At 50.9% G+C, this 19,386-nt stretch overlaps 1 protein-coding gene across 2 annotated transcripts in view; it reads left to right on the top strand.

Annotated features, from left to right (window-relative positions):
* The window catches only part of ASIC2 (acid sensing ion channel subunit 2), a 1,284,497-nt gene extending 1,265,406 nt beyond the window's left edge, over window positions 1–19,091 (top strand). Inside the window, exons 4-10 of one of the 2 annotated variants that reach the window (XM_004385412.1) lie at window positions 2,617–2,767; window positions 5,268–5,324; window positions 6,771–6,924; window positions 9,837–9,928; window positions 14,217–14,296; window positions 16,181–16,249; window positions 18,948–19,091. In XM_004385412.1, the coding sequence (XP_004385469.1) occupies window positions 2,617–2,767; window positions 5,268–5,324; window positions 6,771–6,924; window positions 9,837–9,928; window positions 14,217–14,296; window positions 16,181–16,249; window positions 18,948–19,049 (705 nt within the window). In that variant the 3' untranslated portion in view covers window positions 19,050–19,091. The remainder of the gene's footprint in view (window positions 1–2,616; window positions 2,768–5,267; window positions 5,325–6,770; window positions 6,925–9,836; window positions 9,929–14,216; window positions 14,297–16,180; window positions 16,250–18,947) is intronic. The other variant, XM_004385413.1, reaches the window with a different exon arrangement.
* The last annotated feature ends 295 nt before the right edge of the window (window positions 19,092–19,386 follow it).

Raw genomic sequence — 19,386 nt, 5'->3', positions numbered from 1 at the left:
ACCCCAGAAGACATGGCCCACAAACTCTCTGTTAGCCCAAAACTAAAACCATTCCCGAAGCCAACTCTTCAGACAAAGGTTAGACTGGATTACAAGATATAAACTGATACTTGTGAAGAGTGTGCTTCTTAGTTCAAGTAGATACATGAGACTAAATGGGCAGCTCCTGTCCAGAGGCAAGAAGAAAAGGCAGAAAGGGACAGGAACTCACTGAATGGACACAGGAAATCTGAGGTGGAAAGGAGGAGTGTGCTGTCACATTATAGGAAGAGCAACTCGGGTCACATAACAATGTGTGTATAAATTTTTGTATGAGAAACTAACTTGAACGGTAACCTTTCACTTAAAGCACAATAAAAAATATATGTATAGGTGTCCACAATAGAAAAAATTATGTAAGTCTGTTAAATTTTTCATAATTACTGTCTTAGTTATCTAGCGCTACTGTAACAGAAATACCACGAGTGGATGGCTTTAACAAACAGAAGTTTATTCTCTCACAGTTTAGGAGGCTAGAAGTCTGAATTCAGAGTGCCAGCTCCAGGGTAAGGCTTTCTGTCTCTATCGGCTCTGAGGAAAGGTCCTTTTCATCAATGTTCCCCTGGTTTAGGAACGTCTCAGCCCAAGGACCCCAGGTCCAAAGGACACGCTCTGCTCCTGGCTCTTCTTGCTTGGTGGTAATGAGGTCCATTTTGTCTCTGCTCGCTTCTCTCTTTTATATCGCAAAAGAGATTGACTCAAGATACAACCTAATCCTGTAGGTTGTGTCCTGCCTCATTAACATAACTGCCTCTAATCTTGCCTCAGTAACATCATAGAGGTTAGGATTTACAACACATAGGAAAATTACATCCAATCACAAAATGGAGGACAACCACACAATACTGGGAATCATGGCCTAGCCAAGTTGACACACATTTCTGGGGGGACACAATTCCATCCATAACAATTGCCAATAACTGGAAACAACCCAAATGCTCATCATCAGGCGAATGGATAAACAAATTGCAGTATATTCATACACTGCAGAAGTATTCATCAATAGAAAGGAATAAAGTACCAGTGCACACAACCACATGAATGAATCTCTAAACTTTATGTTGAGCAAAAAAAGCCAGACACGAAAGAGAACATAGTGTAAGCTTTCATTTATAGGAAGGAGTTTGAGAACCAGCAAAGCCAATCTCTGGGATAGAAATCACAACCGTGATTACCTGGGCAGGTTGCGGGCTGGTTGGAAAGGAGCAGGAGGGAACTTTCTGGGGTGATAAAAATGGTCTATATCTTGACTGGTGTGGTAGTTACACAGTCGTATACGTTTGTGAGAACTCCTTGGATTGTGCACTTAAAATCTGTGCATTTTATTTTATGTGAATTATTCTTCAATTAAAAAAAAAGATAGGTGTAAAGGATCTAGCTTGGGGCTTAATACACTGTAAGTGCAAGAAGCATCAGTTCCCTCTCCCTCACCCTCTCCATTCCCATCAGGAAAGTACCATAGTGTTTGAAGAAAAGTTTGTAGGCGTTGGACCTCTGAGAATAAGCATGTCATTTTCCCCACAGGGGTGTCATCTATAGCATGCCACCCTGAGAACAGTTCCAGTCAGGGCCGAGGATCATAAACAAAACCGATCATGCCTAAAGCCATTTCAGCCTGAGCCCTCCGCTGGATTTTCTCCTCAAGTCTATGTCTGAGTTCCCAATGTCCCAAGCCAAGAGAGTACACTTTGCTGGGTCAGCCCAAGAGATATGAGATGACCAAGTGTGATAGCGGGAAGACATATGGCATGAATAAGAGACTCTGAGGAGATCAGCATTTATGAGGTTGGAGGTCTGAGTCTACCCAGGGGCACCTCGAAAGAAAGTCCTGATGATCTACTTCTGGAAACTCAGTCACTGAAAACCCTAAGGAGCACAGTTCTACTCGGACACACAAAGGGTTACCGCGAGTCAGAAACCGCTCGACGGGAACTGGTTTGTATAAAACATGAAGTGGTGTATTTGTTTCCTCGGGCGGCCGTAACAAAGCAGCATAAGCTGGATAACTTAAAACACCAGAAATTTAATTTTCTCACAGCTGTGGAGGCTAGAAGTCTGAAATCAAGATGTCGACAAGGTTGGTTTCTTCAGGAGGCTGTGGGGAAGAAACTGTTCCACGCCTCCCTTCTGGCTTCAGGTGGTTGCTGACAATCCTTGACGTTCCTTGGCCTCCACGGTCACGTGGCTTTCTCCTCGTGTGTCTCTGTCTCTGTCTCTGTCTCCAAGGGTTCTCTCCTTATACGGACACCAGTCACAATGGCTTTAGGGCCCACCCTAATCCAGCATGGCCTCATCTTAACTTGATGACATCCGCAAAGACCCTATATCCAGATAAGGTCACACTGACAAGTTCCGGTGGACGTGAATTTTTGTGGGATAGTATTCAGCCCCGTACAAGCAGGAAGACTAGCATTGGAGCCAGATACAAGGTTGGGCCATGGGGTTAAATTGTCACGTGATATGATCAATAATTGTTTGTTGAGTGAATAAGGAACTGAAGGAGCCACTGAGTCTGTTGAGACTGAACAAGCAGCATCCCCCTGGGCTGACCGCTGCCCCCTCCTTCCTGTCTTGCAGCTCACATACCTGCCCCCGCCGTGGGGCGAGTGCCGATCCTCAGAGATGGGACTCGACTTTTTTCCTGTTTACAGTATCACCGCCTGTAGGATTGACTGTGAGACCCGCTACATCGTGGAGAATTGCAACTGCCGAATGGTTCACATGCCAGGTCAGTGCCAGGGGAGCAGAGGCCGCAGGACTCCTCCCGGGACCACCTGGGCCCTTCTTTGCATTTCTAAAAAAAAAAAAAGTTGCCATTGATTTCCAACTCACAGCGAGCCCCTGTGTTAGAGCAGAATTGCACCATAGGCTGTGATCTTAGGGAAGCAGATCGTCAGGCCTTCTTCCTGGATGCCACTGGGTGGGTTCAAGCTGCTAACCTTTTGGTTAGTAGTCAAGCACAAACTGTGCCACCCAGGGACCTTTTGCATTTTTCTGCCTCATGGGAAACACTTCCTTCACTCCACCAGACCCAAAGGGCTGTTGCTCTGGAAAGACTCTATTATTTGGTGCTTACACATTTAGGAGTCCCTGAGTAGTGCAAACAGTTAGCACCCTCGGCTGCTAACCAAAAGATTGATGATTTGAGTCCACCCAGAGGCACCTTGGAAGAAAGACCTGGCAATCTACTTCCAAAAAATCAGCCATTAAAAACCCTACAGGGCACAGTTCTGCTCTGACACACATGGGGTTGAAATGAGTTGGCGCTGACTCCATGAAAACTGGTTTAAAGAAAAAAAATTTAGAGGGCAGATAGGGATGTCATCCAGTCCAACAACCAAGACAGCATCCTGGTCTCCAGAAGCATCCGTGTGTTTGGAAAATGTTCATCCCAGTGTTCAATATGCTTGCCAGATGTTTGCTGCTCTACCTCCTGATGTTTGTGTCCAGATATCTGGATGTTTGCAATTCTTGCATCCTTGTGTGGTACACATTCCAACATCCAGATGTTTGTTGCTTTTATTCAGATGTTCACTGTTCTTTGCATCCAAATGTCTAACACTCTTTCAAATGAGTCAACAGATAAATGTGCCTGTACATACAGTTCTCTTGTTAGACTAATAATACATGCAGCCACCCTCGTTAGAGCAGTTGGCATGTTAGGGGCACACGTGCGGAGTGGGGAGCTGGTTTGCACAGGAAGAATTTGGTATTGCAGCATGGAAGGGTGATTGAGCTGGAAGGCAGGGAGCTTAGCTTCTAATTCAGGTTCGTTCACTCACTTACTATGTGACCTGGCACAAGTCACTAAACCTCTCTGTTCTCAGCTTCATTACCATTAGTTGTTAAGAGGACAACATTAGGTTAAGATATAAAAATGCTTTGTAAACTGCTAAAGTCAGAGTTTGTTGTGTTAGCATGTTTGGAAAGGTTGACCAAAAGTCATGCTGACCGAAGACCTACCTACCATGTGCCAGAAACTTTGCTGTTATATTTAATGGTTGCTATATTTCATGGTTATATAGGGTCACTATGCATTGGAATCGACTTGACAGCAACGGGTTTGGTTTGGGTTGGCTTATCACACTTTATTTAACTTTATTAACTAAATCCTCATATTGGACATTTAGTTCATTACCAAGGTTTTTGCCATTATAACCAATGCTGTAATGAACATCCTCATAACTAAATTCTATTAGTAACCAGTAATTGCTTTAGTAATCTAAAAGTAGTGTTATTGGTCTTTAAAATTGCCTCTGAGCTTCCTGGAAGACAGAGCAAAAAGGGAAACATGTCTGTTAAATTGTTCTTATTAGAAAGGAGGAAGCATATCAGCTCTTCAGCTCTGTGAAAACTTTTTAGGAAAATGGGGAGGAAATGACATTGTGGTGGACTTTGACTTTAGCACTTGAAAAAAGAGAAAAAGATCCTGAATGTCTACAAAGACAGCCCAGCACTAGTGTGTTACTCAACTGGTACTCACACTCGGTACCAGCTGGTGAGGTTCCCCTGCACAGAAACTGAGTGCAAGACGAACAATCAAGGCTTTAATCATTCTGCCTATGACACTGTTACTGGCATCTCAATTACTTATGTGGAATTATAGGTGAAACAATGAGGATACTTACAAAGCGATCCTCACTCCTGCAGCAGAGGGACGTGGTGGGAAGAGCCCCAGCCTTGGAATCAGACTCATGGTTTCAAACCCCACCTCCTTCACTTACTAGCTCTGCTGTCCTGGCACGGCAGGATACTTAAGGTTCAAGGTGCTTATAGGTAAGACAGGCATACTATTTCCTCCCTCAGAGGGTATATGTGCAGGTTAAAGGAGGCGATGCGTGCCCCATAGGTGCTTACAACAACCTCCAACTTTCAGTTGTCAAGGTTTTCCCACCTACATGACTGTCCCAGCAATCTAAGAGAAGTTAGCCAGGCAGGTCCTGTTACCTATTGCTCCGGGAGGTGAATGACCTGCCCAAGGTCACAGAGCAAGTAATGGGGAGGACTGGATCAGGGCCTAATCTTCTGACCCCAGGTATGGTGCTCTCCTGTCCTCCCCTGCCCCCTAGGCAGTTCTGATCAATGGCTCCCTTCTGATCTGTCCACTAGCAGATACCTGCCCTCCTGGGTAATGGGATGCACTCACCTCCCCAAGCCCAAGGAGGGGAGGTATTGTGGGCACACACCATTCTGCCTAAGGACCTTTCCCTCGTGTTTCTTCTTTGCAGGGGATGCCCCTTTCTGCACCCCTGAGCAGCACAAGGAGTGTGCAGAGCCTGCCCTAGGTGAGTCCTGGCATGGAATCATGCTGGGGAGGAAGGGGGACTGTCTGACATTGAGACGGCAGAGACCGTCTGGGTGTGGGGAAAGAAATCGAGTGGAGGAGGAACTGAGACGGCACGAGGGGAAAGAGGAGGGCCAGGGTGGAGGCGCTGCAGGGAGATGGAGAGGAGGAAGGAGGGAAGAGAGGAAGGAAGGGGCTAGGGGAGAGAAAGCAGGGGTGGGGTGGAGATGGAGAAGGAGTGGACTTCAGGGGGAACAGAGGGTGCTAAAGGGTGGAGGGAGGAGGACAGAGATGGAGAATGGGTTGACAATGGGGAGTGGGGTGGGCAGCAGAAGAAGCTAGACAATACCTCCCTGCCCACACTCTGGTGGTACTCCCATAAGGAGGCTGTGGTCATTCCAGAGAGGTCCTGCCTTTCCCGTGCCCTGTTAGCCCAGGAAGGCAGAGCCCAGTCTGCGTTCCATGAGTGCAAATGGAACACACTGTGCTCTGCCCATCCCTCCCCATGTCTTCCTGGTGGGAGGTTGGGGACCTATCCCTAGGAAGCAGCGGGGGAGGGAGATCTCACAAACAAGCTGCAGCCCCAAAGCTGGACCCGCCCCACATTCCCACTGCTCTCTGGACCCATGAAATAGTTAATAAACAAGACAAGCAGAGAGAATTGCAGGAGCCACATGGGGGCAGCTCTGGACTCAGGTCCAGATGCCTGCGGGAGACTGGAGGGTGAAGGGCCTGGCTGAGAAGAGGAGGTGGCCTCTGCTATTGGCAAAGACCCCATCTCTCTTTGGAGTAAAGACTTGATAGACCCCAACGGTAGCCGGAAACACTGAAATGGTTAGAAGAAAGAGGAAGTGAAGGAGGAATACTACGTTTTTAACTGCTCGTCCTGATTAGAAGAGAGGAGAGAGAGAGAGAAGGGTTCCAGATGGGGGACGATGCCTCCAGGAAAAGGAATTGAGAATCTTAGCCCAAGTCCTAACCAAACAGGCAGAGGAGGTAGGCATTGGCTATAAGGGAACCCAGAGGGAACACTGTGGAGCTCTGGACTTCAGGCAAAATTGTCTCCCACATTGTTTGCCTCTGATGGGTGGCCCACTTTGTGGATGAGAACACTGAGACGAGGGTCGGAGAAGAAAGCCCTGGGAAGCTGAGGGGGGAAGACTCACATGGAGCCCATTCTCTAAAAGTGGTGCTTTTTCAACAATTTTTAAAGGGTCGGAGACCAAGAGTAACATAGAAAGAGCAGACACTGTTTTATGAGCTCACGCCCCCATCCACCATCAAAAGCACGGCTGTCCTCCTCTCTCCTATCTCCCAGCCCTTCCTTACCCTGGACTGATACTTCCTCCCAGCTTACACTTCTCTGCTACTAGAACCCAGCTCATCCTCCAGGCCAGAAGTCCCTGGTCCCACACCTTACTAAGCCCCGCCTCCCTCTCCCCTCCAGGTCTGCTAGCAGAAAAGGACAGTAATTACTGTCTCTGCAGGACCCCCTGCAACCTGACCCGCTACAACAAAGAGCTCTCCATGGTGAAGATCCCCAGCAAGACATCAGCCAAGTACCTCGAGAAGAAATTTAACAAATCTGAAAAATATATCTCGTAAGCTAAGTGGGCAGGGGAAGGGGGGAAATGGATTAGAGACCCACAGAGCATGACAGAGAGGAGGGAGATGGAAGAGGACAGGCTGGGGGCAATCGAGGAGGAGAGGGGAGGTTAGCAGTTCGTTCGATTTGTTGTCATTTGTTGTTAGCTGCTGCAGAGTCAGCCCCTGACTCATGGTGACCCTGCTACCCATGCTACCTGGTCCTGTGCCACCCCCGTGATCGGTTGTGGAGCTGACCATTGTGATCCATAGAGTTTTCGTTGGCTGATTTTCAGAAGTAAATCACCAGGCCTTTCTTCCTAGTCCAACTTAGTCTGGAAGCTCTGCTGAAACCTGTTCAGCATCATAGCGGCACACAAGCCTCCACTGACAGACGGGTGGTAGCTGCACATGAGGTGCGTTGGCTGGGAATTGAACCTGTGTCTTGCCATGGAAGGGGAGAATTCTGTCACTGAACCACCAGTGTCCTCTTAGTTCAATGTAGCAGGCATTGACTGAGCACCTGCTTGTGCTTAGCCCTCAGAATACAAAGACAAAGATGCCTAAGACACAGTTTACAGTCTTGTGGGGAGACAAGTATACAGCTGAATACCTGATTGGTACAAGCGATCATAGAAGTAAGCGTATGGTAGGAGAGAGTGATAAGTTGGCTGCAGCTTGCGTGGGGGTGAGGTCAAGGAAAGCTACAGAGATTTTTTTTAAAGATTACAGGAGTTTTTGCAGGCACACCTTGCTAGTTCTGTTTCTTCTGCCTACACTGTTTTTCCTCCCACTCTTCACCTAACTGGTTCCTCATTGTTCGAGTCTCCACTTAAATGTTACCTCCTGGGAGAGCGGACTTAGGTCCCCTCCTGTTACTTTCTCTCCAAGTGCTCTAGAGTTGTCCTTTATAACACTAGCCATGATGTGTAATTATGTATTCATGCGTCTGTTTACTTGTTTATTATCTGCTAGATTGAAAGCTCCCTGAAGGCAGGAAACTTTGTGTGTGTGTTCTCTGCCATCTACCAAGTACTAGAAGAGCGTCTGGCAGAGAGTTAGTGCTCAAAAAAAAATCTTTTGGCAGAATAGATGAATGGAGGAATGGAAGAAGACAGCATCCCAGGCAGAGGCTCAGCAGAGTAAACCAGAACAGGGCAGGTGAGAGAATTACAAAGGGGAAGCCACGTGAGGTAGACAGAAATCAGAGCAAGGGGGTGCGAGGAGTGGACTAAGAGTAGGAAGCCGCTAAAGAGCTTTAAGGAAACCCTGGTGGCGTAGTGGTTAAGAGCTACAGCTGCTAACCAAAAGGTTGGCAGTTTGAATCCACCAACCACTCCTTGGAAACACTATGGAGCCATTCTTCCCTGTCCTATAGGGTTGCTATGAGTCAGAAATGACTCGACAGCAATAGGTTTTCTTTGGTAAAGAGCTTTAAACAGGTGACAGGCTCAAATTTATATTTTAGACCAGCACAGCACTGTCCAATAGAACTTTCTGCAGTGATGGAAATGTTCTAGATCTGCACAGTCAAATATGGTACTCACTCACTATGGTTTGGTGGTAGAATTCTAGCCTTCATGCGGGACACCTGGGTTCGATTCCCAGCCAATGCATCTCATGCACAGCCACCACCCATCTGTCAGTGGAGGCTGTGTTGCTATGATGCTGAACAGGCTTCAGTGGAGCTTTCAGACTAAGACAGACTAGAAAGAAAGGCCTGGTGATCTATTTCTGAAAAATCAGCTAATGGAAACACTATGGATCACAGTGGTCTGATCTGCAGCTGATCATGGGGCTGGCTCAGGACCGGGCAATGTTTCCTTCTGTCGAGCATGGGATTGCCATGAGCGGGGGGCTGACTCGACAGCAGTCAACAGCAGCAAAGCCACGTGTGGCTATCGAGCATTTGAAATGTAGTTAACGTGACTGGGGAACTGCATTTTAATTTCATTTAATTTGAATAAATTTAGTAGTTTTAGGAAGATCCTTCAGGCGGCAGTGTAGAGGATGCTTGGGAAGCCAGATGGGAGGAAGGAAGCCCGTTAGGCAGCAATTGCCATAAACCAGGCAAGAGATGGTGATACTTGAATGGCACCTCGGCGAGTCCTGGTGGAGAGGAAGACTTGCTCCTCTCTCCCCAGCCACTCCCTGCTGCCAACACACTCTCTAAACCCCATCCTAGGACAGCTTTTGCTCAGCGGGTTGAGAACAAGGGGCATTGAGGGTGTCGTGAGGAGCGTCAAAGGACACGGCGAATTGCAGGAGGTGCCAGGCCCTGCTGCACAGCAGGCATTCTGCAGGCAGTAATGACTTTTACTGCCAAGATGTGTTTCATTAACACAACCTGCCTAGAAGAGCAAAAGGGAACCGAGGTGCTTCTGCCAGAAACCCCCCAGCAGAGCTGGGTTTGCTCCCCCAAAACCCTCCCTGACTCTGGGAAATGGCTTGGCAATGCGAGGGAAGGGACTCCCGCTAGGATAAGCTTGTTATAAATCCCAGTAAGACTTTGGGGGCTCTCAGGAGTGGGCAGGGGCAGCCTGGGAGGTCAGCTGGGGCAGGCACCTCGGCCAAGGCCGGCCTTGTCAGGAAAGTACTGAGCCCACCTTCATGCTAAGGAGCCAGGCAAGCCCTTTGGGGCCCACAGACTTGAAGTCCAGGCAGGATTCCTGGGAAGGGTGAAAGAGAGAGGGGGCTAGAAATAATGAACAAAGGGGGACAGTTGATACATATCTGCAGTCCTTGAAGGAGCCCTGGGCTGGAAGTCAGGACTCTTAGCTTCAAACCCCAGCTCTGCTACTAACCAGCTCTCGCTTTGGGCCAGTTGTTTGGGCCTCAGTTTCTCCATCTGTCCATGGGAACATTGGTTTGGTGACCCCTGTGGATCCTGACGGCACTAATCATTCATAGTACTGAATATTCTCTGCAGAGAGAACATCCTTGTTCTGGATATATTTTTTGAAGCTCTCAATTACGAGACAATTGAACAGAAGAAGGCGTATGAAGTTGCTGCCTTACTTGGTAAGTCGGAGTGTCTACTGCAAACATTTCCAAGTTATCATGGGGGGCGAGAGGGAAGGAGAGTGTGTAGGTGGGTGGGCAGGCAGGTAGGCAGGCAGATAGATATATAAGCCTTCTGATGAATCTAACCTTTTAATTTCCTAATTACTCCCTCTTTCTCTGCACTACTCCTGTCCCAGGATGGGGAGAACCCCCAGCATAGTGGAGCAGGCCAAGAACCTGGTCGGAAGTCAGGAAGCCTGGATCCTGGACCCAGTTCTTAGGCTAGCTCATCCCCAATCTAGGCCTCAGTGTATACAATGAAGGTGGTGAACTAAAAGGCCTCTGCAAGCCTTTCCAGCTCTGCCCTCTTGGATTCCATGATCTTGATCTTCTGCCCCCAGGCTGGAGTCAGAGTCCTGGGTCTATGGAAGGAGGAAAGTGCTGTCGGCTGGAGAGAAGGTTGAACTGGGTGGTCACCAGGCTGCGGGCACAGTGAGGGCCCCCAGTGGAGCCCCCCCCCCCCCCCCGGCAAGGCCTGGTGTCACCCCCTGGACTGAGAATCCTTGATCAAACACAGCAGAAGGGCTGCTCTTCCCCAGATGTACATGAACCTCTGGTGATGTTTCCAAAGTGCTCAGACTCCTGGGGGTGTGCAGGACAGACAGTGGACACCAGGACCAGTGTGGCCCCTCAGCACCCAGCTGCAGCCTGGGCTTCCTTGGAGCTCAGGATTAGTTTGCAAACTAATATATGACCATCCTGATTCAGGACCAGAAAAAAGAGGGAGGAGTGAGGATTCCCATCTCAGAGGGCTTCAAACGGCCTCTCCCCAAGAGTTTCCCCTGATCCCTACCCCCTAACAGCCCCCATCTGGACCAGCGCCCTGCAGGCCACCCCAACAACCCAGATGAGTTCAGATCAGCTCCCTGGGCCACATTAGCACACCATGGAAGCAGGGAGCTCATTTCAACCCTGCCCCAGCACAAAACTCACAAGACCCCTAAGGGTGGGTGGTTAAAGGACCTGACTCTCAGGCCCTTCTTCCAGCTCTCACTCTTAAGAAAGATCTGATGCCTGTTCCCTATGGGGAGAAAGAGCCATTGTTGTCTCCATGAGCTGAGCAAGGTGAGGGAGACATCCTGGGAGGGTCAGGTGCCTTCTACGTGGAGGTACAGAGGAAAGAGCTGCTTTCAATTCAAGGGCTGCTGCATACCATCTGTGAGAGAATGTGGCCACCAGCTTCAACTCACTGAACCTCAGGTCTCTCATCTATAAAATGGGTTTAATGAAACCACTTTAGGTATTTGTTATCATGGCTAGGAAACCCTGGTGGCATAGTGGTTAAGAGCTATGGCTGCTAACCAAAAGGTCAGCAGTTCGAATCCACCAGGTGCTCCTTGGAAACTCTATGGGGCAGTTCTGCTCTGTCCTGTAGGGTTGCTATGAGTTGGAACTGAGTTGATGGAAACAGGTTTGTTTTTTTTGTTTTGTTTTGCTTTTATGATGGCTAAATGTGATAATGGCCCTAGCCTAGGGAGGTCCATAAATAGTAGTTTCTGACACGTGGACAGTCACCATGTCAGGGATCCAGGGCCCAGCTGGTGTTTCCGGGAGCCATCTGCACCTCTCCGAGGAGGCTGGGGACTGGGCCACAGCTAGGTCCCAGCTGGGTTATGTGGCTCTCACTCAGGCTTTGGAGGTCATTGTGGCCAAAGAAGCTAAGCCAAGAGTTCTTTCCCTGGGCCCTCCGGCTAAGACCATGCACTTGACATACAGGTCCCCTCACCCCACCCTGCCACCCTTGGCTGACTGGCACTGGCCTTATTTTCCTAAAGAGGACTCAGGACATGCCTCCTCCAGCATAGGCTCACAGTCCCACGTGCGCGCGCGCGCGCACACACACGCACACCTCCTCCCCTCCTCCAGCATAGGCTGACAGTCACACACACACGCATACCCACACGCCTCCTCTCCTCTGGCATAGGTTCACAGTCCCACACACACACACTGTCAGGTACACACACACACACACACACACACACGGCTCCTCCCCTCCTCCAGCATAGGCTTACAGTCACACACGCATGCACATGCACACACACAGAGCAAGGAGGGCCTGAGCTCCAGATCTGTCGGAGGGATAGCTCATCTCTGCATCAGATATGAGGATGAGCTTGTTCCCAGCATCTTGTTCCCACCCAGAATAGCCTGCTGAGAAAATAATGCTGCCATCTGTACCTCCTGTGATGAACGTGCTGCTTGCAAACTCTCAGCCATCAAGCCCAATCAGGCCCTTCTCTCGCCACCACCCATACCCACCCTCACCTCCCGGCGTCAACACGCGTGCACACTACGCGTGCACTCATGCCACAGACAACACACGCCACCCCAGCCTATACACACAGGCACTAAATTTGCAGGGACATGCATCCATGGTGATACAGAGCCACACACACCAGTGCACACCTGCACAGACCCACATGCCAATTACACAGCTACAGAGACCCGCACGCACACAGCAAGCCTCTGCACGGCATGCCTACCCACTAACACGCTCATTACATACGCGTACCGGATACACCCCCATACACACAAACACACCCACACCTACACCTGCTCACACCTGTTCTACACACTCAGACACACTATACCCACCTCCACAAACCAACACTCAGACACTACACACACCTTGGCACACTAGGTGTAACTCACCTAGATGTAGATAGCCACCTACGTCAAACCATCCACAGCCAGACATACTGCCTGCTTCTATGTAAACACGGGCCCATGCACACAGCACCCTGACACATCCCCCCACCACATACCACTGCACACTCAGTCACACTGCACACACACACACCCCAACACACACACACAAATACACACCTCCCAATAAGCCTCCATTCAGGACATTAGGGAGATCAGTGGGGCAGGAAAGGTATGGGGGACAATTTGAGCTAGCTCCAAGTCCCACCAGAGTCTCTTCCCCACCATCTCTGTTGTTTACCTGGGGTGTGTGGGTATTGGGCTCCACCCAGCCATACTCAGGGCAAGAGTGGGGCAAATCAAGCCATCAGAAAGTTATCAGACAAGAGGTCAGCATGGAATCTGACCCTCAAGAGTTCTCCATTCCCACACATCTCCCCAGCCCAGACCAGAGGCTGAATGTCTTAGAAATTAGAGCTAGAAAGGAGTTCACAGTTCACCTCCTCCAACACACCACTCCTGCTGCCAAATCTGCTTTGAAGGTGAAGCTACTGACATCAGGGTTTGTCAAAGGCACACAAGTTGGTGTCTGGAGCTCAGCCACCTCAGAGCTCTCAGAATCCCCTGCTCTCCAGCAGACTGCCTCTGGAGCAAAGCCAGTTAAGTATTTGGGAGATCTAGACTTCTTTGAGAATTTAACAATAGCTACGGACTCTCTCGCTACAGATGCCCAGGTGCACATAAGTAGCCTTTTGTATTCAATCTCAGGGGTCTCCAACCATCTGCAACCCTCCCACAGACCCCTCAGGAGAGTGGTTCTCAAACGCTGGTGGTCCTAAGAACCACCAGAGAAACTTAAAAATTCTCCTTTCCAGAACCCAACCCCAGAGATTCTATAGGCCTGAGGCAGGTCCAGACATCTACAATGATTACAGCCTCCCAGGAGATTATGATGCAGGGGGATCTGAAGTCCAATCTAGAAATTTTATCCAAGGGGATCTATACACCCCAAAGTAAGAACCCCTGCTCTAGGAAAAGGTCAAATTGAGCACTTCCCTTTGGGTGGGGAAGATAAGGGGTTGTCTCCCATGACCTTATCCTAAGGGTGGGATGTGCCCTGATGTGGCTCCAAAAGCCACACCATGATTGAGAGGATAGGTCTGTGGCACCACGACTCACAGATTCCCATCCCGGGCACCTGACACAGGTGTCTGGGGCTCGACTGTGCCCTTGCCCAGGGCAAGGACCACACTGTCTTCTTGTCTCTCTGCTCCCACCTGGAACGTAACCCAAAGCAGGAGCCCAGTCAGTGTTCTTCGTGTAACTGAGCAAGTCTGTTGGCCCAGGGGTCATGAGATCTATCCTGAGCCCCTCAAATACCCGTTCAGATTAGTCCCCACCCCTTACTGGGTGCTGGAAAACCATGAGCTCAGACCAGTGCAGTGAGGGAGGGACTTGTTGCAGGCCTTGAGTTCCGGTTACAGACTTACGTTTCCTGTGGGAGTGGGAATCATTTGGAAGGTCTGGTTTTCCTCTGGGTGCCCCTTCCTGGAAGCTGTGTGAGTAAAACCCAGTCTTTGTTCTTTCCCTCTCTCTCCAGGTGATATTGGTGGTCAGATGGGATTGTTCATTGGTGCTAGTATCCTTACAATACTAGAGCTCTTTGATTATATTTATGAGGTAAGATTTGGGATTGCTCACGGGGAAATGATGGTATGCTGGTGCCCTCATCCTGCCCAACGTCCAGAGCAAAGCAGTGGGAGGCTCCAGCCTCTCTCCACCCAGAGCCTCCTTTCTCCTCCCTGCCCACCGATATTGTTCATTGAGTGACCACCACGTCTCAGGTCCGAGGGGGGAGATAAGAGAAATGAAGCCATAGTCCTATTCTCAGGGGGCTTGAAGATCCAGGACTGTCTACACTGGCAGGGAGGAAGGGAAAGGGGAGACAGTAAGGGGAAGAGACTGTGCTACAGCCAGCTCTGTGCCCCTCCCACGGCTAGGCCAGTGGGGCAGCTTCATACATGGTGTGCCCATATCCACACACATACACACACACACACCCCCCACATGCACATCTACATACCAGGCACATACACACCACAAACACACCACACACACACGCATACACACATACCACACACACACACACACACACACACCCCAAGTACATGTGCACACCACACATACATGCATACACGCACCACATATACATACACACACCCCACGCGCACATAGTCACATACGCACCTGCCCTCAGGGTGGCCCTCCATTTGAGTAGTGTCTTCCGAGGCCCAGCCAGGTTGAGGGAAGGGGCACTTCCTGGCACCCCTCATCAGTCCTGAGGGAGAAGACAGCAAGGGCACAGTGGCTGCCTCTGATTGCTACAGTCTGGGCCGACGTTCCCTCAAGAGGCAGCTAGAACAAAGCTCTGAAAGTTTCTCAAACAACATACAGGGGCTTCTAGCATTGAGAGTTCCTGGTACTGGCCAGCCCACCCAACTCCATCTCCCCAAGACCTGGATTGAGAATGAGTGAGCTCCTGGACCGCTCTACAGGAGCCAGGCTGGGCAAAGAGCCTAGGAAACAGCCAGCGCCCTAAAGAACAGAGCAGAGCTGAGAGGGCTAACCTGCACGAGGAAACACAAACCCATGGATGGGTCCATTCTAGGCTCTGCCCTCACCCCAGTGCTTGCCTGGGGACCTCCATCTCCCTGGCTGAGATGGGTGATGCACTTCACCTACCATGTGCCTCCCTGAAACATGGTAGTGGCTCCAGAATTCCTAAGACCCACCCCCAGACCCTACAAAGTCCCCCAGGACCACCAGACTGTAGGCTAAGGAAATGGAAGCCTGCAGAGCAGCATTCTGCCTCCCCGAGAGGGCTGTTCATGGCCAAAGCCCTCTGGGAATCACCAGCAGGGCTGTAGGACTCCTGCCACCAGAGTCCTCTGAGCCCCAGCCCCTGCCTCTCAGCATGGTGACCGTGCTCCCCAAACCTGACTCAGGTCCCATGTCCAGATTTTATTCTGCTTTGTATTTTAATTTTTGTGAAAAGCTGTACAAAGTTAAGAGAATTAAATCACACCATGTAGTATATTTAATATCTACCCTTTATTGCTAAGAATAAAATGTTGTGGACTCACAGTGGCCTGAACTTGAGCTGTGGAGTTGCCAGGTCTAAAAAGTGAATAGCAATCTGATCCCTCAGCCCCAGCCTCAGAAAGGGGTCTCAAACTGCTCCTGAGGACGGCCAGAGAGCCAGTCCGCAAACACTTACCACTTATCCATGCTCTCCATCCACAAAAAAGACAGTCCAAGCTGCGAGAGTGGGTTCTCCCATTACCTCTTTCCAAGTATACCTCCTGCAACAAATCCCATTTCAGTCAAAAGATTGGACAGATGGGCTTCTGGAACTGCCTGCCAGCTGTTGGTGCGGTTTGTCCTGCCCACCTCCTGAGCAGGTGCCTGCCGCTGCAGGTCCCCAGCCAAGTCGAGTGGAGGGAAGCCCCTCTACCTTTGCTCCGTTCTCACTGCCTCACCAACCCCTTCCCACTTTCCTTGCAGCTGATCAAAGAGAAGCTATTAGACCTGCTTGGCAAAGAGGAGGATGAAGGGAGCCACGATGAGAACGTGGTAAGAGCGGCTCATTGGTTGTTGGTTGGTTTGCTCCTCTAGCTTCGACAAACCATATGAAACCAGATATTGGGGCCAGGGCAGGAGGGAGGTGTCTTGCTGCATACAGGTCCATAGCTTGCAACATCCTGTGAGCTCCCAAGATCCAGGACACTTCAACTGAGCCTTGAACCTCTCTCTGAGACTCATCCCAAAAGTAGTTGACGAAGCCATAGATGCAGCTGACACCAGGGAGATGCTTCTGACAGTAGGTCCTGCCTAGCCTAAACCAGCTTCTCCAGGCCAGGTGGCTACTCCCCTCATCTCATGGCCCTGGGAAAAGAGAGAGGCTCTGTGTAAGTCAGCTCCACCCACCCCCCAGGGGTGGCAAGTTATGGCAAGAGGGAGGTTACTGGCACTCCATTCCAACCAAAGAGGACTTAGGATGTTGGGCCCTGTGAAGTTGGCAGTAGCAACAATACTCATAATACCAAACTAAACCTGTTGCTGTGGAGTCAACTCCAACTCATGGCGACCCCATATGAGAACGTGGTAAGAGCGGCATGTTGGTTGTTGGTTGGTGTTGTATGTGTCAGAGTAGAACTGTGCTCCGTAGGGTTTTCAATGGCTGCTTTGTCAAAGTAGATTGCCAGGCCTCTGGGTGGACTCAAACCTCCAACCTTTCAGTTAGCAGCCAAGCACATTAACCATTGGCACCATCCAGGGACTCCAATGCCCATGGTAACTACCACGTATTGCCTGCTTCCTACATACTATCTCATTTCAGCAGCAGTTGCCCTAGGGGAAGTTCTATCACTGTGTCCACTTTGTATCTGAGGCAGTTGAGACCCAGAGGCCAAGGCCACACAGCTGGTGTCAGAGCTGGATGTTCAGTGCCCCAACCACTGCCCTGCTCTGCCTCTCTTTCCTATAGCCAGACAAGCCGTGCCTCTTATGGCTGTCCATTCTCCTTCCCAAACTGTCCACTCCTGGGCTCAGGTTTTGGCTGACCCATGCCAGGTACAACTGGCTCTCCCCACCCATCAGTAGGCTCCAAATCAGCCCTTCTGGCCCTGAGAGAGCCACGCCAATGGAGTGGCTGCTGCCTCCTTAAAGTGCACAAATCCAGATGGATATCATCCCCTTCCCCCCAAGACGGCTCCCATTTCTGTTGGAGACTCTGTCTCTCTACCCATCTCCCAGGAGAAAAATCTGGCTTTGATTCTCTCAGCCCCTCCGCGGGTCTGTCATGACAGTGTGGAAGAGGCTGGGCTCTGAACTCAGCTGGCCTGGCTTGGACTCCCAGGCCCTCTGCTTCCTAGCTGTGTGTTTGGGGGCAAGTCACTTACCTCCCTGAGCATCTGGATAATCCTACGCACCTCAGAGGGTTGTTATGTGCATTAAATGAAATCATCCAAGGGAGAGCCTGCACAACTCCTGGTTTACAGTAAGTGTTCCACAAATGGTGCCTCCCTCCCCCGTCCACTCTCCCTCCTGCCTTCAAAACCTCTCAGAGTCATAGGCTCCCCTCCACCCCCCTGCCCTCCAGCCCCGTCCTCGTCAAATCTCCCCCAAATTCCTGGCCCAGCCTCCTGACCAGTGGCGTCACTAATGGGGTGCAGGGGGGGTGCGGACCGCACCAGGTAACACTGTAACACCAAAATGACTGTGTATAAAATTTTTGTGCAGTGTTCCAGCAGAAATTTATTATTTATATAAGGCCCCCTAGTGCAGCGCGATTGGCTGCTGCCATGTGGCTCAGGCTCCACCCTCCACGTTGGCTCACAAGCCACCCCCACTCCCTGTTTCCTGGCTTCATGGGGAGGCACCGAGGGCAGCCCTGCCCGCCATGAGGAGAGGCTGTACCAGGCCAGCCTGTGGGCAGGCACAAGGCTGCACTTGGCCCCTTCAGCGGGGCCACCTCTACCCAGGCCAGCTTGAGCGCACAAGGAAAGGGGAGACTGAAACAAAACACACTACTGAGGATTCTGTATGGTCTGGTACAGGAGGAGGTCCACGGAGGGTTGACACCATGAGTTACTGCACTGGGTAACACCAACCCTAGTGATGCCACTGCTCCTGACTCCCATCCCTCCCAGCTTCTTGCCCACCGCAGCCTGGGGAACACCCTGACGCTGCAGGGCCACCACAGCCTGCCCTGCTTCGGGGCCCACGGTGTTTCCCTGGGGCTAACCAATCCTAAATGTCCTTAGGGCAGCTTGACCAGTTCTGGTTCTGACTGTGAGGGCCTCCGTCTTTGTGCCTGGCCTCAGTGATTGGCGCTCCCTGCCTTAGGCCTAACCACAGGCCCCACCTACCTCACCCCAGACGGCCCCCAAGGGAGGGGTAGGACTCGGACCAACCAGCCCCAAAGCTAGAGACCGCTCAGATGTAGGGGGCGGCACATCAGGGGCACCTCTAGAAGAGAAGGTCAAGCAAGGCAGCAGCTAAACCTCATCCCCAGGGAGCCCCTCTCCCTGCCCTGGAGGGTGGGGGCACCTACGTGGGAGTGGTGAGGATTCTGAAGGCAGTGAGACCCCTTCAGCCCATGCCCCAGGATGGCAAGCTGGTGCATGAAATGGCTGGGGCAGGAGCACCGTTGCCCAGGAGCGCCCAGAGGTGCGGGACACGGCTCAGAAGTCTCGGCTGGGCCTCCCGTGGCATCTCGATGACTGTTTGCTGAGTGACCGACAAACACCCACCTTCCTTCTCTCTCCAGAGCACTTGTGACACGATGCCAAACCACTCTGAAACCATCAGCCACACTGTGAACGTGCCCCTGCAGACGGCCCTGGGGACCTTGGAGGAGATTGCCTGCTGACACCCCTTGGACCACCCTGCTCCCCCAAACAGACCTTGAGGCCCAAGACCCAGGACAGGGGACAGCAAGCTCAGGTGGGATGGCCCCTGACGACGGAAAGAAGCAAGAGCCCCCTATGCACACATAGCAAACTATCTGCCAAAACCTCGCTAGAGCCACATCCAACATGATGTGTCCTCGGGCCCGCCGCGCCCTTCCTAGGAGAGACGAGTCACGCTCTGGAACTGTCCGAGAACCAACCTGCCATCACATCTCACTGCCAGATGTATAAAGCACTTGCATGCTCAGACTTCTTACAACGTCATCTCCACGTCTGTCTCTGTACATGACATTGCTC

This window comes from Trichechus manatus, unplaced genomic scaffold, assembly GCF_000243295.1.
Source record: "Trichechus manatus latirostris isolate Lorelei unplaced genomic scaffold, TriManLat1.0 scaffold00138, whole genome shotgun sequence".
NCBI lineage: Eukaryota > Metazoa > Chordata > Mammalia > Sirenia > Trichechidae > Trichechus > Trichechus manatus.
Note: the sequence above shows the minus strand (reverse complement) of the source record. Positions and strands in the feature narration are given on the sequence as shown.